Source organism: Typopeltis vanoorti, chromosome 22 (assembly GCF_054136105.1).
Source record: "Typopeltis vanoorti isolate ZY-2024b chromosome 22, IOZ_Tvanoo_1.0, whole genome shotgun sequence".
In the NCBI taxonomy this organism is placed as follows: domain Eukaryota; kingdom Metazoa; phylum Arthropoda; class Arachnida; order Uropygi; family Thelyphonidae; genus Typopeltis; species Typopeltis vanoorti.
Genome location: NC_143570.1, coordinates 65,162,179 through 65,175,795, shown reverse-complemented (window position 1 = coordinate 65,175,795; position 13,617 = coordinate 65,162,179). Strand labels below are relative to the sequence as shown.

Below are 13,617 nucleotides of genomic sequence, written 5' to 3'. Positions count from 1 at the left end.
AAATAAAAGATCAGACCGTACTCTATTGACATATGATTAAAACACATTTATTTACATTAATAACAAAGTACATTTATTAAACGACAGGGAGGTTACTCAGTCTACCTATCCTTTAGAGTTTCAGGATAAAGAAACAAACTTTCCCTTTTCAATATTACTGTACAATATAATTACTCAATTACTTCTCTGCTTGTTAAATCAAATTATTGAAACTAATTTACTCTCAAAGAGTTTAGTTAGCTATGCCAAGTTATCTCACAAATTACATTCCAATTAATAACAAATTGGAAGACTCTCTTATAGACACTTCTTATTACTATTTTTTATCAGTCCATCGTCTGCGTGGTTAGCCTAGTGGCTATGTGCTTCGCAACCATATGCCTGAGGAACGAGTGTCCTAGGTTCGATTCCCGACGACAATACGAGGAGCTTAATGATCTTCCTTAGCCATAGCCAAGTTGGCCGGTCTTGGGCGTGGACAGCAGGGTTTTTCACACCAGTTTATCTGGGGTTTTTCATCCTGCAAGCAGGCAAACCGGTCCAGTGAAAACTCACGGATTACAGTCAGGAATACTGCCCCAGCTATAGGTCTGATTCGTCAGCTATGCCATTTCCGGAGCACGAATAAAATCTGGGGGGGGGGGATTGAGATGGTGCTGTACCTCTCCATAAAGGGGACTCACGGCTATGTATCATCATATGATTATTATTATTATCAGTCCAGCTATAACATATCTCCTAGATTGCAAAAGGAATGTACAGCAAAAGATGGAACAAACTTACAGAAGTTCTGTGTTGTACACTTTGCAATAAAGTGCCTATGCTTTTTCGTTGATCTCGAGCCTTAGGCTTCTGTCTGGAGAGTCTTGCTTCAGGGGGCATTTCGTCGGGATATTGGGGGCTTTGAACTGCAATTTTCCAGTGCTCGAAAAGCTCAGGCAAGAGTTTTCAGCATACGAGCTTGAAGATCACTCTGCGGCTTTTTGCTTTAGTTGACCTCCATGGCAAAAGGATATCTGACCAACACTACCTCAGATATTTACATCGGCTGTTCTCTCGTCATTCCTATTCTTTTCCTCAGGTGTGGGTTTGCCATAACGGCTGGTTCTCTGGATTCCACTTCTAGAACTTCTGCCTCTAACTGCCGACTCCGATAACTCTAACTGCCGGTGACAGCCCACTCTGATAACTGCGCCTTCCCCATGATGTTCAGCTCAGCCCTTTTTATTTCGCATTCTCCGGAACCTTGCACCAAGGGTTTTAACCTCCAAAGAGTTCAGCACAATGCCTTGATCTTCTATTACGGCCGTCCTGTTCTTTCTTCTCCTCCATGAGCTCCTTTAATCTTATGTTGTTGGGCAGCCGAAACTTGCCGATCTCTTGACACTAACTTTGAAGGTGCACAGAGTTCGCAAACAAATTTCTCATACACTTAAATCATAAACAACTTTCTTGTGCCCTTACACATAGCTATTATGCAAAGATTCGGTGGCAAAGCATTGCCCTTGTTTTTTTTTTTTTTTTGCATTCTGAAATTGTTAAAGCAGTAAGTACCATCAATTCCCATAGGATTATTTACATTAAAATTTATCATAAAAATATATAGAGACTAACAAGGTTATTTTTGTGACTATCTCATGAGACGTGACCTCTGTAAAAATCGATGTAAAGTGCTTTGGCATGTTCAAGCTACATTGGGTTTTACATAGGCCCACCCCTTCATGGAAAAATTTTAATCCCTGAACTTGGGTAAAAAAGTTTTCTTTAATCTGTTTCTATGTCATGTCTCATGCATTCCCTGGGTCGGACAATACTCAGGTTTGTCATTTACATTTGAGCTGGGACTGCCATCAGCCTGATCTGTGGGCTCTTTTTGGTGCAACTGATGTTGTGATTCATGATCGTCATTATCCCTTTGGTGTCTAATTCCTTTCCGATCTCTTGCTCTCTTTCTATTTCTCCCATTATCTGAGTGATGATCTCCACTATTATTTTTTTCTAATGTGTTCACTTCTATTCCATTCTTTGCATTTTTTTATTTTGGCCTCTAATTCCTCCTTCTCATTTGCTACCACCTTGACAGTCAAGATGTGTAAGGTCTCCCCCCCCCCCCCCTTTTACCTGTTCAGTGTCAATAACAGTTGGGGAATCAGGCAAAGAATTTTTCCTGTCTTTCTTATCAACAATTCTATTTTTCTTTGCTCCCGCCTTTCCTAACAGGGAATGGTCGTTCCGTGTGTTGCTCTCATCAACATTTTCACCCGCGCGATGCCTTCAACTAACTCTCTGCCAGGCAACCTGGTTAAATCCCAAAATGGAAATCTCAATTTTAGATAAATAACAAGAGAACTTATGTTTCTCTAAAATGTCATTTCTGAGCTACCTTTGCCATAGTTTGAGATGATTCTGGGAGAATTAACAACTGTGGTGAAATGTTTAACTTAAAATCTGGCAACCATGTTTACCTTCACTTTCTACAAAGCATAAATGGTGGGGTTTGTTATTCCCTTCAACATGACAGGTGTTCTTAGCTTAGTGATACTGTGGAATACTCGGGATCGCAATTTCCTGAAACTTGGGAACCAGTGTCCAATAAAACTCTGCACTTAAGCCCTCTTATTTTCCCTCGTATTACTATCATGGAATTTTCATGCTGATTCCTAATGTTTCTTGGCAACTTCTTAGTGCTCCGTGTGGGATGATGGTGAGTTATTACCACATTAGAATCCAAACGCATTCTTCTATTTCATTCTCTTCTACTGCTATAGCAATTTTTGGCAATGTGCCCAAATTTATTGCATCTAATAAATTTGGGCCATTGCCCAAATTTATTTGAGGTACTTTCCTCCTGTTTTCCCTTTCAGTACACTCTTGTTCAGAGCCCAGCTGTTCCTTGGAGGTTTTTGCTTTGAACTCCCCTAATCGGTTCAGAATTAGGGGAGTTCAAATCTTAAATCGTAAACAACTTTCTTGTGCCCTAATACATAGCTATTATACAAAGTTCTGGTGGCAAAGCATTGCCTTTGTTTTTTACATTTCTTTTATGGCCTGATAGCATTCTGCTAAATTACTTGTCTTCCTTCTATATGCTGTCTCTTTATATTCTTTATACTCGTAACCTGAATTTGTTGAAAATTGCCCAATCAAGATGGCTTTTTTCCTCACTTGACATGCTCAGCCTATTAGCTAAAGTGAGCAGCTTATTGTAATAATCAGTGATAGATTCTTTTTTCTCTTGTCTACATTTTTGCAGCCTCCACAGGTTCTGACCCATGCTTCTAACTTTGGAAAACTGAGATATCAGGGTATCCTTGAATTTATTCTATTCCAAAGAGTCTCTCAGTATGGGAGAGGAATACAAAAAATTCTTGGCCCTTCCAATCAGTTTATTCCTTAATATTATTAGAAGCTGGAAGTACGACCAGTTTCCGACTTTCCTTAGGTCCTCTACAAACTTGAAGAGGGACAACACATCATCGCAGTCCTCTCCAGAGAATTCATGGATGATGAGGTGAGAATTTACTGTTCTAAAGAATTCAACATCCCTCATCGTGTTAGTACTAGTGACTCCGGAGTTATCGCTGTTCACATTCATGGTTCTTAAACATTTTTCTTACACTATATATATATATATATATATATATATATACACATATATACACACTTTCTATTTATTTGACTGTTCTTTATTTACAAAACTGTTCCAATCCACTATTTCTTATTTTAATTACTGTGGATTTTATCGTGCCAGCTACAGCGCCATTGTAATATCTCTCGTCATTCACTTTCTTTTTCCTCTGGCATGGGTTCTCCATAATGTCTGGTCTTCTCGATCCTACTTCTGGAACTTCTGCCTCTAACTGCCGACTCCGATAACTCTAACTGCTGACTGCCGATCTCTTTGACACTAACTTTGAAGATTTTTATGTGTAGAGCTCGCAAACAACTTTCTCATACACTTAAATCGTAAACAACTTTCTTGTGCCCTTATCCATAACTTTATACAAAGTTCTGGTGGCAAAGCATTGCCTTTGTTTTTTACATTCTAAAGTTTTTGTTAAAGCAGTAAGTACAGTCAATTCCCATAGGATTATTTACATTAATATTTAGCATAACAATATATAGAGACAGATAAGGTTATTTTTGTAACTATCTCATGAGACTTGACCTCTGTAAAAATCTATGTAAAGCAGTTTGGTATTTTCAGGCTACATCGAGTTTTACACTAATATTCAGTGAAATAATAATAATAATAATAATAATAATAATAATAATAATAATAATAACTATTTATTTGTGTTGGCTAAAGAAGAACAGTACGAAGTATGAAGAAAAAAGAAAATGATAAATCTACAGTAGGGGAATAATATGAAGTTTCAGATATCATTGGGGTTATTGATGCTCAATTACTTTTGAATGAATGCTCAAGTTTATTTCCTAAAGAAATTGTATTTCTGATGGATTTATAGTAAAATATGTATTGAGAACAACGCCATGCATTTGGAAAGAATTACCTGAAAAGGTTAAAAAACCGAATTCATGGTTAATTAAATAAAATCAAAAAATTTTCGACTAAAAAACCTGCACTAATTAGAATCGAAGGGAAGTGAAAAAATGAATATAAATAAATTGGAAAATTAATAACAAAAATTTTATTTATTCTAAATATTACAAGACATAAAATAATAGTATAATGATTATGACAACTCAAAAAAATAATATAAAGAATATTTTTATTATATTAATATTTACAATAGATAGTATTTAATCCAAATTAAAACGAAATTAAATTTTATTTAAATAAATCAAATATTTATATATTTATACATTATAAAAAACAGTATAAACTCTCATTAATAACCATCATAAAAATTTACAGAGCGTCCTGTTAGTTCCAAATTTTTTGTGTTTGCATTGAAAAAAAATACTTCTATATTTTTTTTATTGGTATGTGTGTGTGTGGGGGGGGAAGCCTATATTTTGAATTTTTAAAGGAATTTTTAAATGTTACTGAAATTATTTTGAGGAAAAATTATAATATTTTCGGGTTAGAAAATATATATATACTTGCTTAATATAATTATAATAATTTAATTTCAGTATTTTATTTTTTTTGACTACGTTTATTATTAACCAGCCTGTCAAAATTTGGACTCAAAGGTTGTGAGCATACGACCTTCATTATGGCAGAAAGGTTGACGTCGGTTAATCTTGATCTGTGGGCTGTTTTTTGTTACCTTTCATACATGAGAGTAATTGTTTACATAAATAGGTGCTTCCAAAAAAAACATAGAATATTTGCTGCAAACGTTTTTATTTCCGGATATTTATGACCTAAATAACTGTATGTAACTATTTATTTTCGGGTTAGAAAATATATATATACTTGCTTAATATAATTATAATAATTTAATTTCAGTATTTTATTTTTTTTGACAACGTTTATTATTAACCAGCCTGTCAAAATTTGGACTCAAAGGTTGTGAGCATACGACCTTCATTATGGCAGAAAGGTTGACGTCGGTTAATCTTGATCTGTGGGCTGTTTTTTGTTACCTTTCATACATGAGAGTAATTGTTTACATAAATAGGTGCTTCCAAAAAAACATAGAATATTTGCTGCAAACTTTTTTATTTCCGGATATTTATGACCTAAATAACTGTATATTTTTGGTACACCAACTTCTGGGTATTTCGCTTTTAGAATGGAATCATTTTCGAAATCAATAAGTTTCATTTGAATATAAACAGGAGCTTTTTCGAAATTAAAGGAAAAAGGACCCGTAAAAAGCGAAACTTCTTCTTGCTCCTTGAAATCTTAACTCGCCTATCAAATTCTTCTTTTATCTTTTCTGATTTGGGACAATATTGAAAAGAGGTAAAACTTTGATTCTTATTGTTCAACTGTTCACACATGGGAAAGTAATTTAGAATATTCTCTTTTAAATGATTTTGAAACAAAACTAACTTACATCTAAAACTTGCCAGTGTATCATACATATGTGTTATTAAATGATATTTCCCCTGAAGTTTGATATTTAAATCATTCAAATGTCCTGTAATATCAACTAAGAATGCCAGATCTTGTACCCATGTCTGATAATTAAGAAATGCAACATCATGATTTTTCATTTCTAGGAACAATGTGATCTCCTCTAAAATTAAAAAAAAAAGCTTTTTAGAACCTTATGCCAAGATAACCAACGAATCTCTGTGTAATAAGGTAGCCCTTCAAATTTACTCTCCAAGTCTTTTAGAAATTGTGCAAACTCTTCTTGACGATGATTGAGTCCTCTGGATCGGATGAAGTTCACGGTATTTGTTACGCTGCTTATTTCCAACATTTTGGAGCACAGGACCTGCTGATGAATAATGCAGTGGAAAGATTGCAGTTTTCGAATGTCTGGATACATTTCCTTTAACTTTGCTGCACGTCTTGACACAAAACCTTTATTTTTGCCTGTCATTGTTGGAGCACCATCGGTTATCACTGCTACGAGCCTGTTCAGACGAAGTTGATATTTTTCAAAAATGTCTTCCTCTGTAGTGGTTCCATGAATGGGAATCATTTCCAAGAGAAACAAGCCCGAAGAAACAAAGCAACTTGAGCCACGTCGTGAATATCGAAACTTTCGTCAAGTGCAATTGAAAAGCACTGTACGTTTGCGGATATATCTTGCAACTGGTCACGCAGATGATCTGCAATTTTGGTTATTCTTTCGATCACAGTATTTTTGGACAAAGAAATATTGTGAAATACTTGCACATTTTTGGGACATACGTTTTCGGCTGCTTTTATCACACATTCCTTAACCAAGGAACCGTCACTAAAAGGTTTGGAATGTTTCGCCAATAAATAGCTGATTTCATAACTGGCTCTCACTGCTGATTCATTATCTTTCATAATTTTTTAAAATAATCGTTGTTGACTTTGAAGTGAAATCTTCATTCTCCTTAATTTTTCTTCTCTCAGTTTATCCTCAAAGCGTGAATATTGTTCTTTGTGAATTTTATCGTGGTCCCTTTTTATATTATATTCTTTGGCGACACTAATTGTTTCGTTACAAATAATGCACACAATTTTGTCCTTTGTTTCAGCGCAGAAGTAATTTAATTCCCATTTTTCTTGAAATTTTCTCCTCTCATCAGCAATTTTTATTTTTCTTGTTGGCTTGGAAAGCGATATTGCCTCGGTGAATAAATATGTTATGAATATTATTAACAATTTTTATAAAAATGTTTGAATAAAACCGCACAAAACCGTAGCCCAGTGCACGATACTATTGCAAATAAAAATTAAAAATAATAATAAAAGGGATCCCCTCACTGCTAGATTGTCGTTGAATCGTGTTCAGCGCACTGACTTCAAAGATCACTGATTGACTGTAGCAGGCAATTATAAACTCATTGCTGAATTCCCATGAGTGCGTACGCTGTGCGTCACGTGAACAGCTGGTAGCCAATAGAATTCTTCAACTTTTTCAGTACGCTACCAGCAGCCCGCTAAATTAACAATGAAAGCATAAATATAATTTACGACTAATTAGGATCGGATCTAACGTTGAAATTGAGACATACATTTTTATTATTCCAATTATATTATAGCAGATTGTACATATTGTACAATATTGTACATATATAGTTTACGATTGATTAGAATCGCATCTAACAGTGAAATTGCGATATAAAGTTTTATTACTGCAATTATTATAGCAGGTCGTGGCATCCATATTGTAACTATAAATTCGTATGAAAACGAATAAATCGATACCGTATTTACTCAAATATAGCTCGCACTTTTTTCCCCCAAAATTAAAGCTAAAAAATCATGGTGTGAGATATGCGGGTATTTTTAGGAACTAAAGTTTTCAGAAAAAAAACTGAAAATGGAGATGACTTACCAAAGTTTCCTTGTGTGCATTGTCAGAGTCATCTATCTAAATAGTGTCATCTTCTTTCCCATTATTCCTAGTAAAAATTACAAGTAATTTACAAGATTTTAGATACGTAATGGATACCCTTCACGAATGCTGAGAAGTGAAAGCAGAACGTGAAATAGGCAGCAATGGTAGCCCAATAGAGATAGAACAGCTATGAAGATGTGGATATGATTGGTGCGGATCAACAAAAGATTGCGTTACCAAGACACAAAGTCAAGCCAACATTTTTGAGCTGAAACGCTAATTCTCTTCAACCAAATTCCATAATATCTGAAACTGTTTTAACAGCATTCACTCTATATGTCTTAGTTTTAACACGTTTACGAATTTTATTGCAGCTTTGTGTTTGAGTTAGTGGGGCACTCACACACATCTAACTAAATACAATAGGTTTTAGTTAGATACTGTGTTTGCCGGTGAAACATATGGTTTTGCTTAAGTCTAAACAACATGGTTAATGTGGGAGGGGACATGTGATTCATTCGTTAGTGCAGTTTTTATACCAGTTGTCTCTAACTGCAGTTGGGGAAGGCATGCTGTTTATCGCTGGGAGCGAGTTATTGTTCCGGCTTGAAAGTGGTTAAACTTTATTTTCGTGTACATGCAAAACTTTATTTTCGTGTACAGTACATGCAAAACTTTTTAATTTCTTTTTTTCATAAAGTAAAATCAGGGTACAGGGATGTGAGTCATATGTGAGGGCCAGTTATATTCGAGTAAATACGATATTTCTGTTTTATTATAAAAAGCAATTATCCTTTTTTTAAATCTTTCCTTGAGGCATCGGGGCCCGCAGGAAATTGGTTTGTGGGTCGCCAGTTTGACACCCTGTTCTATAGGAACATTAATCTTTGTGATTGTCTTTAGGTGGGGAATGACTTTCATCTACCATTGTGAAACCATTGCCCCTGCTTAATGGAGTTTGACAGATTATTTAAAAAATAAAAATTAAATTAAAAAAAAAAATAAATTTTTAGTCTTACCACAATAGCGTACTATACGTTTGCAGCCTTTCATCGGGGCGGTGGAGGGAGGGTGATGAAGTCGTATAAAAAATAACTAGGGTTGATTCATAATTTATACACATATAAATTGAAAAGAACAAACCTTCTGGCATCTAATCATTAAAACAGATTCGAGCTGTGCATTTCACAAAATGCAATACTTACAATCCATTCATACTCTCTTTTACAGTTTTTGCGAGAATTTATCATGCCATGAAATTTTAGTTTTAAATGAAAGATTATATATATATATATTAATGATTTGGTGCTTTTCTCGTTACAGATGCCAGCTAGAGAAAAGAACTGTAAGAACGTTTACAACCATTATGGGGCACTTAAATGGAAAATGGAACAACCTCCATACACTCTTTTTCTATCTTGTTACACTGTGGACCATTGCGAAGAGCCTTTGTCCTTTGAGATGTGTCTGCGATGAGGATACGCTGACGGTGTGGTGTGACAGTGCGGGTTTAAATGTTATACCTATTACTTTGAATCCTGGACTGAAGATATTACACTTGAGTAATAACCGCATCAAAGGTATCATGGCAGCCTTCGCTGTCTACCAGAACCTCCAGTATTTAGATATGACACAGAATCAATTAGTTTCTGTAGGAAAAGACAATTTCATATTTCAAGAACATTTAAAAATTCTTCATTTGAAAAGCAATATGATATCATCTTTGACTAATAATTCCTTTACTGGACTCATTGATCTTACTCATCTTCATTTAAATGAAAATTTTCTAACTAAAGTTGCCTCAGATGTCTTCCGGCCTCTTCATTCCTTAAAAGTATTAGATCTTTCCCAAAACCACATTTCTACGCTTTCATCCTCTGCTTTCGAAGGACTCCAGAATTTGGAGCATCTTTTATTACGAGATAATAAATTAATTAGTGTACCTACTGCAAATTTTCTGAAGCTTCCAAATCTTCAGTCTCTCAATCTGGGACTTAATATGTTTAGCGTTATACCGGGAAATGCATTCTATCCCTTGAGTTCGCTTGAAACGCTCATTATTGATGGATGCAATATACATAAGGTGCAAGCGGGCGCTTTCAGAAACCTCCCGTCTCTTGCTATTATTCATTTGGAAGATAATGAACTGCAGACTCCTCCCAGAGAAGCGTTCACCGACTTGCAGCAACTCGAAGAATTACACATTGGGCAAAACAAAATAAAAAATCTTACGTCTTACTCGTTTATGGGATTGAAATCACTACGGGTTTTGGAGATGAATGGCGGAAAGGAGATAGAATATATTGAAAATGGCGCTTTCGCCGACAACATATTGTTAGAGAAAATAGTTATAACCGAAAACAGGAACTTAAATCGCTTAGATCCCGGTGCGTTTCAACAGTTAGATCAGCTTCGTCGAGTGAGTCTTCGAGGAAATGGATTCGTTACATTTCGAGAAGAAATGTTAGCCTGGGATGAGCTAGACTCTTTTGATGTTCGGGATAACCCTCTGTATTGTAACTGTAGCATCATCTGGTTGTGGAATTTGCTAAGGACTAAAAATTTTACTGATTCGTCCGACGAATTATCTCGTATTCTGTGTGAAACACCACCAAATCTGAAAGGAAGCTCATTGACAGAATCCTCCCTTGATGATTTAGACTGCTATGAGAATACACGGCGACAGATACTCACTGGAACCGTAGCAGCAGCAGGAATAATAATTGTAGCTACCGTGATTTTGAGCATCTGGCACCGGACAAAACATGTGACAATGCTAGAAAAGAAGTGGAAACAAGACGGCCAAGATCTTCAGTACCAACAGCCTGAAACACCTGACGAAAAGTATCCGCCTGTACGACAAGTTGTCCGACCATCCTCAAAAGTATCTCCAATTACTGAACTGTAAGCGGAAATTTAGAAACCTTCCTCTTGTCTGTGATATTAAGAAGAATTGTTGATACTGTTAGAGAATTTAAATGTTTCCCGTTCTGATTTTCAATTTGATATCAAACATTCCTCCCTATATATATATATATATATATATATATATATACACGAATGTGGTCTGTAAGGTTCTCGGACTCGACCATCCTCGGGGGGGGAGAGAACCTTTCTGCAACACTATCCACAAGATTTTTTTCTAAGTTACTAAATCTGTCATAAGCATCCATGTAAAATTGCAAGTCATTCTATCAAGCAGTTTGTTTTATACAGTCTGCAGCAAAAGTGTTGTCTGTAATCCTTGAAATGGATCGTTCTGTTATAAGCTTCTTTGAAAAAGAAGGTTTAACACAAAACGAAATTCATTGGAAGTTCATAGAAGTTTATGGCACTCTTCTCCTTCGTGTTCGACAATTAAGAAATGGGGTTCTGAGTTTAAACATGGCCATACCAGCATTGAAGACGATCTACGTGAAGGACGTCCAAAAAGTGTAACAACACCAGAAATCAACTGCCCGATATGGTATTGGATGACCGGCGAGTCAAAGTGCGTGAAATTGCTGAGACTATAGACATTTCAAAAGAACATGCAGGATATATTTTGTATGAAGAATTGCAAATGAAAAAGCTTTGCGCAAGATGGGAACCGCACTTGCTCACAGCAGATGAAAAACGCACTCGTATGAAAACCTCTGAACAGTGCTTGGAGCGTTTTAACAAGAATAAAACTTATTTTTTGTGCGTCTATGTATTACTAGCGATAAAATTTGGATTCACCATTACACACCAGAATCCAAATAGCACTCGAAAGCCGGTTTTTCAGTACCAAAGAAGACAAAGTCGGTTCCATCAGCAGGAAAGGTCATGGCATCGATGTTTTGGGATGCTAAAGGCATTTTGTTTATTAATCATCTTGATAAGGGTGAAACAATAACCAGGCAATATTATCCGATCTTTTAAACAGACTAGACGAAAACAATCGTGAGAAAAGACCCGGTTTGCATAAGAAAAAAATCCTCTTTCATCAGGACAATTCATCTGCCCACAAAGGTGTTTTGGCTATGGGAAAATTAAGGGATCTGCATTATGAATTGTCGGAACATACACCATATTCCCTAGACTTGGCTCCGTCTGACTTCTATCTCTTCCCAAAACTAAAAAACTCTCTCGCCGGTCAGCGTTTATTTTCCCTAATGCACAGGTGATGGCAGCTGTAAAGGGATATTTTGCAGATCTTACTGAGAACCACTTCAGGGACGGGATAATGGCGCTGGAGCATCGCTGGAATAAATGTATTAGTCTTAAGGGAGCTTATGTTGAAAAATAAGAATAACTTTGAAATTATAAATTCGTTTTTCATTATTAGGCCGAGAACTTTTCAGACCACCCTCGTGTACATATGCATTTGCAATTGCCATTTACTTTCTCTTTGAACAAAACTTTTAAATATCGGCCTTGTTATGCAAAAGTCTCTTTTGTCATTTACATAATAAAATTCCCTTTCTCTCTTATAAATGGATTATTTCTTTGAATTCGTCGTTTAGAATTTAACATTAGATTTTTCTCCAGAATGTGTTGTAATCTATTAAAAAGTACCCAGACAGATTTTGAAACAACATTGTTTCAAAAGTTAATCAGAAGGTGATAAGAATAAGTTCTGTTGTTTATAACAGGAAAAAAAAAAACAATATGCACTACAATTTTGTCAGCGTTTTTATAGCAACAACGAAATATTCGAAGTATCACAAATTTTATTCAATTGTAGTTATATGCACACAGTCGATTAAGGTATAACAAGATCTTCAGGAGCGATCTTCAGTAAAGATTTTCAGTAACGTACAGTAAAATTACTGTACTCTACTGAAAAATTTCAGATTTAAGAAATACACAGTTCAGATTTATTACGGTATGAGCTTGTTTTCTTGTAGTTCTAAAATTTTCTATTCTTATTTTACATGATAATAAACAAGAAGATTGGAAAACAAAGAGTATTTTGAATAATGCAAGTCGTCTGATCTGTTTAATAATTCTTGATGCTCAATCATTCTAGTGAACTTTAAAAATCCACATTTTGTGAATATCATGTAGACAGTATTTGTTAGTGCACAGCAGCAACAAAATTAGAAACTTCTATTTAATACCTTGTAGAATTCTTTTAGCTCGAATTACAGCACATATGCGGCATAGATTCTACAAGATGTTCGATTGCATGTACGTCTACAACATAACCAGGCATTCATCAGACAGTCCTTCAACTGGCTCACATTTGACGGAAGAGGGCATTTCGCTGCCGAATTTTTATATATTTTTTCTAATATATCCCATGCATTCTCAATACGGTTCATATCCGGCCTTTGTGGTGGTAGAGAAAATGGTAGTTGTCGCCTTCATGATCGTTGAACCACTGCTGAAGAATTTTTGCTCGATGGACAGTACCATTGTCATCTATGAAACAGCCATCCCATACAGAAAAAAAGAAAAAAAGAAAAAGTAGTCAACAACTGCCAGATAAAGTTGTTCGGAAGCAACGTCTATATATTTTCTGGAGGACTCCCGACCTGCCAGCAATATCAGAGGATCCGTTCCTAGCAACAGAACATGCCCAATACGATCACATTACTTCTATAACCATGAGATGCATTTACAAGGCAAGCTGGGTTCATTTTGTTTCAGTTCACAATAATTTTGGTTTCAATTTACTATTTTGGTTGACTGCTGAGTGTTTTAACTGTATATACGATGTTTATTAATAGCACTAAGCGATTTCAAT

The 13,617-nt window shown here is 35.5% G+C and overlaps 1 protein-coding gene across 2 annotated transcripts in view; it reads left to right on the top strand.

The window, feature by feature from the left end:
- The window catches only part of LOC150094465 (uncharacterized), a 200,372-nt gene extending 188,012 nt beyond the window's left edge, over positions 1–12,360 (top strand). For both annotated transcript variants that reach the window (XM_090411992.1, XM_090411993.1), the window contains one exon: positions 9,228–12,360. In XM_090411992.1, the coding sequence (XP_090268118.1) occupies positions 9,271–10,812 (1,542 nt within the window). In that variant the 5' untranslated portion in view covers positions 9,228–9,270 and the 3' untranslated portion in view covers positions 10,813–12,360. The remainder of the gene's footprint in view (positions 1–9,227) is intronic.
- Positions 12,361–13,617: the final 1,257 nt, after the last annotated feature.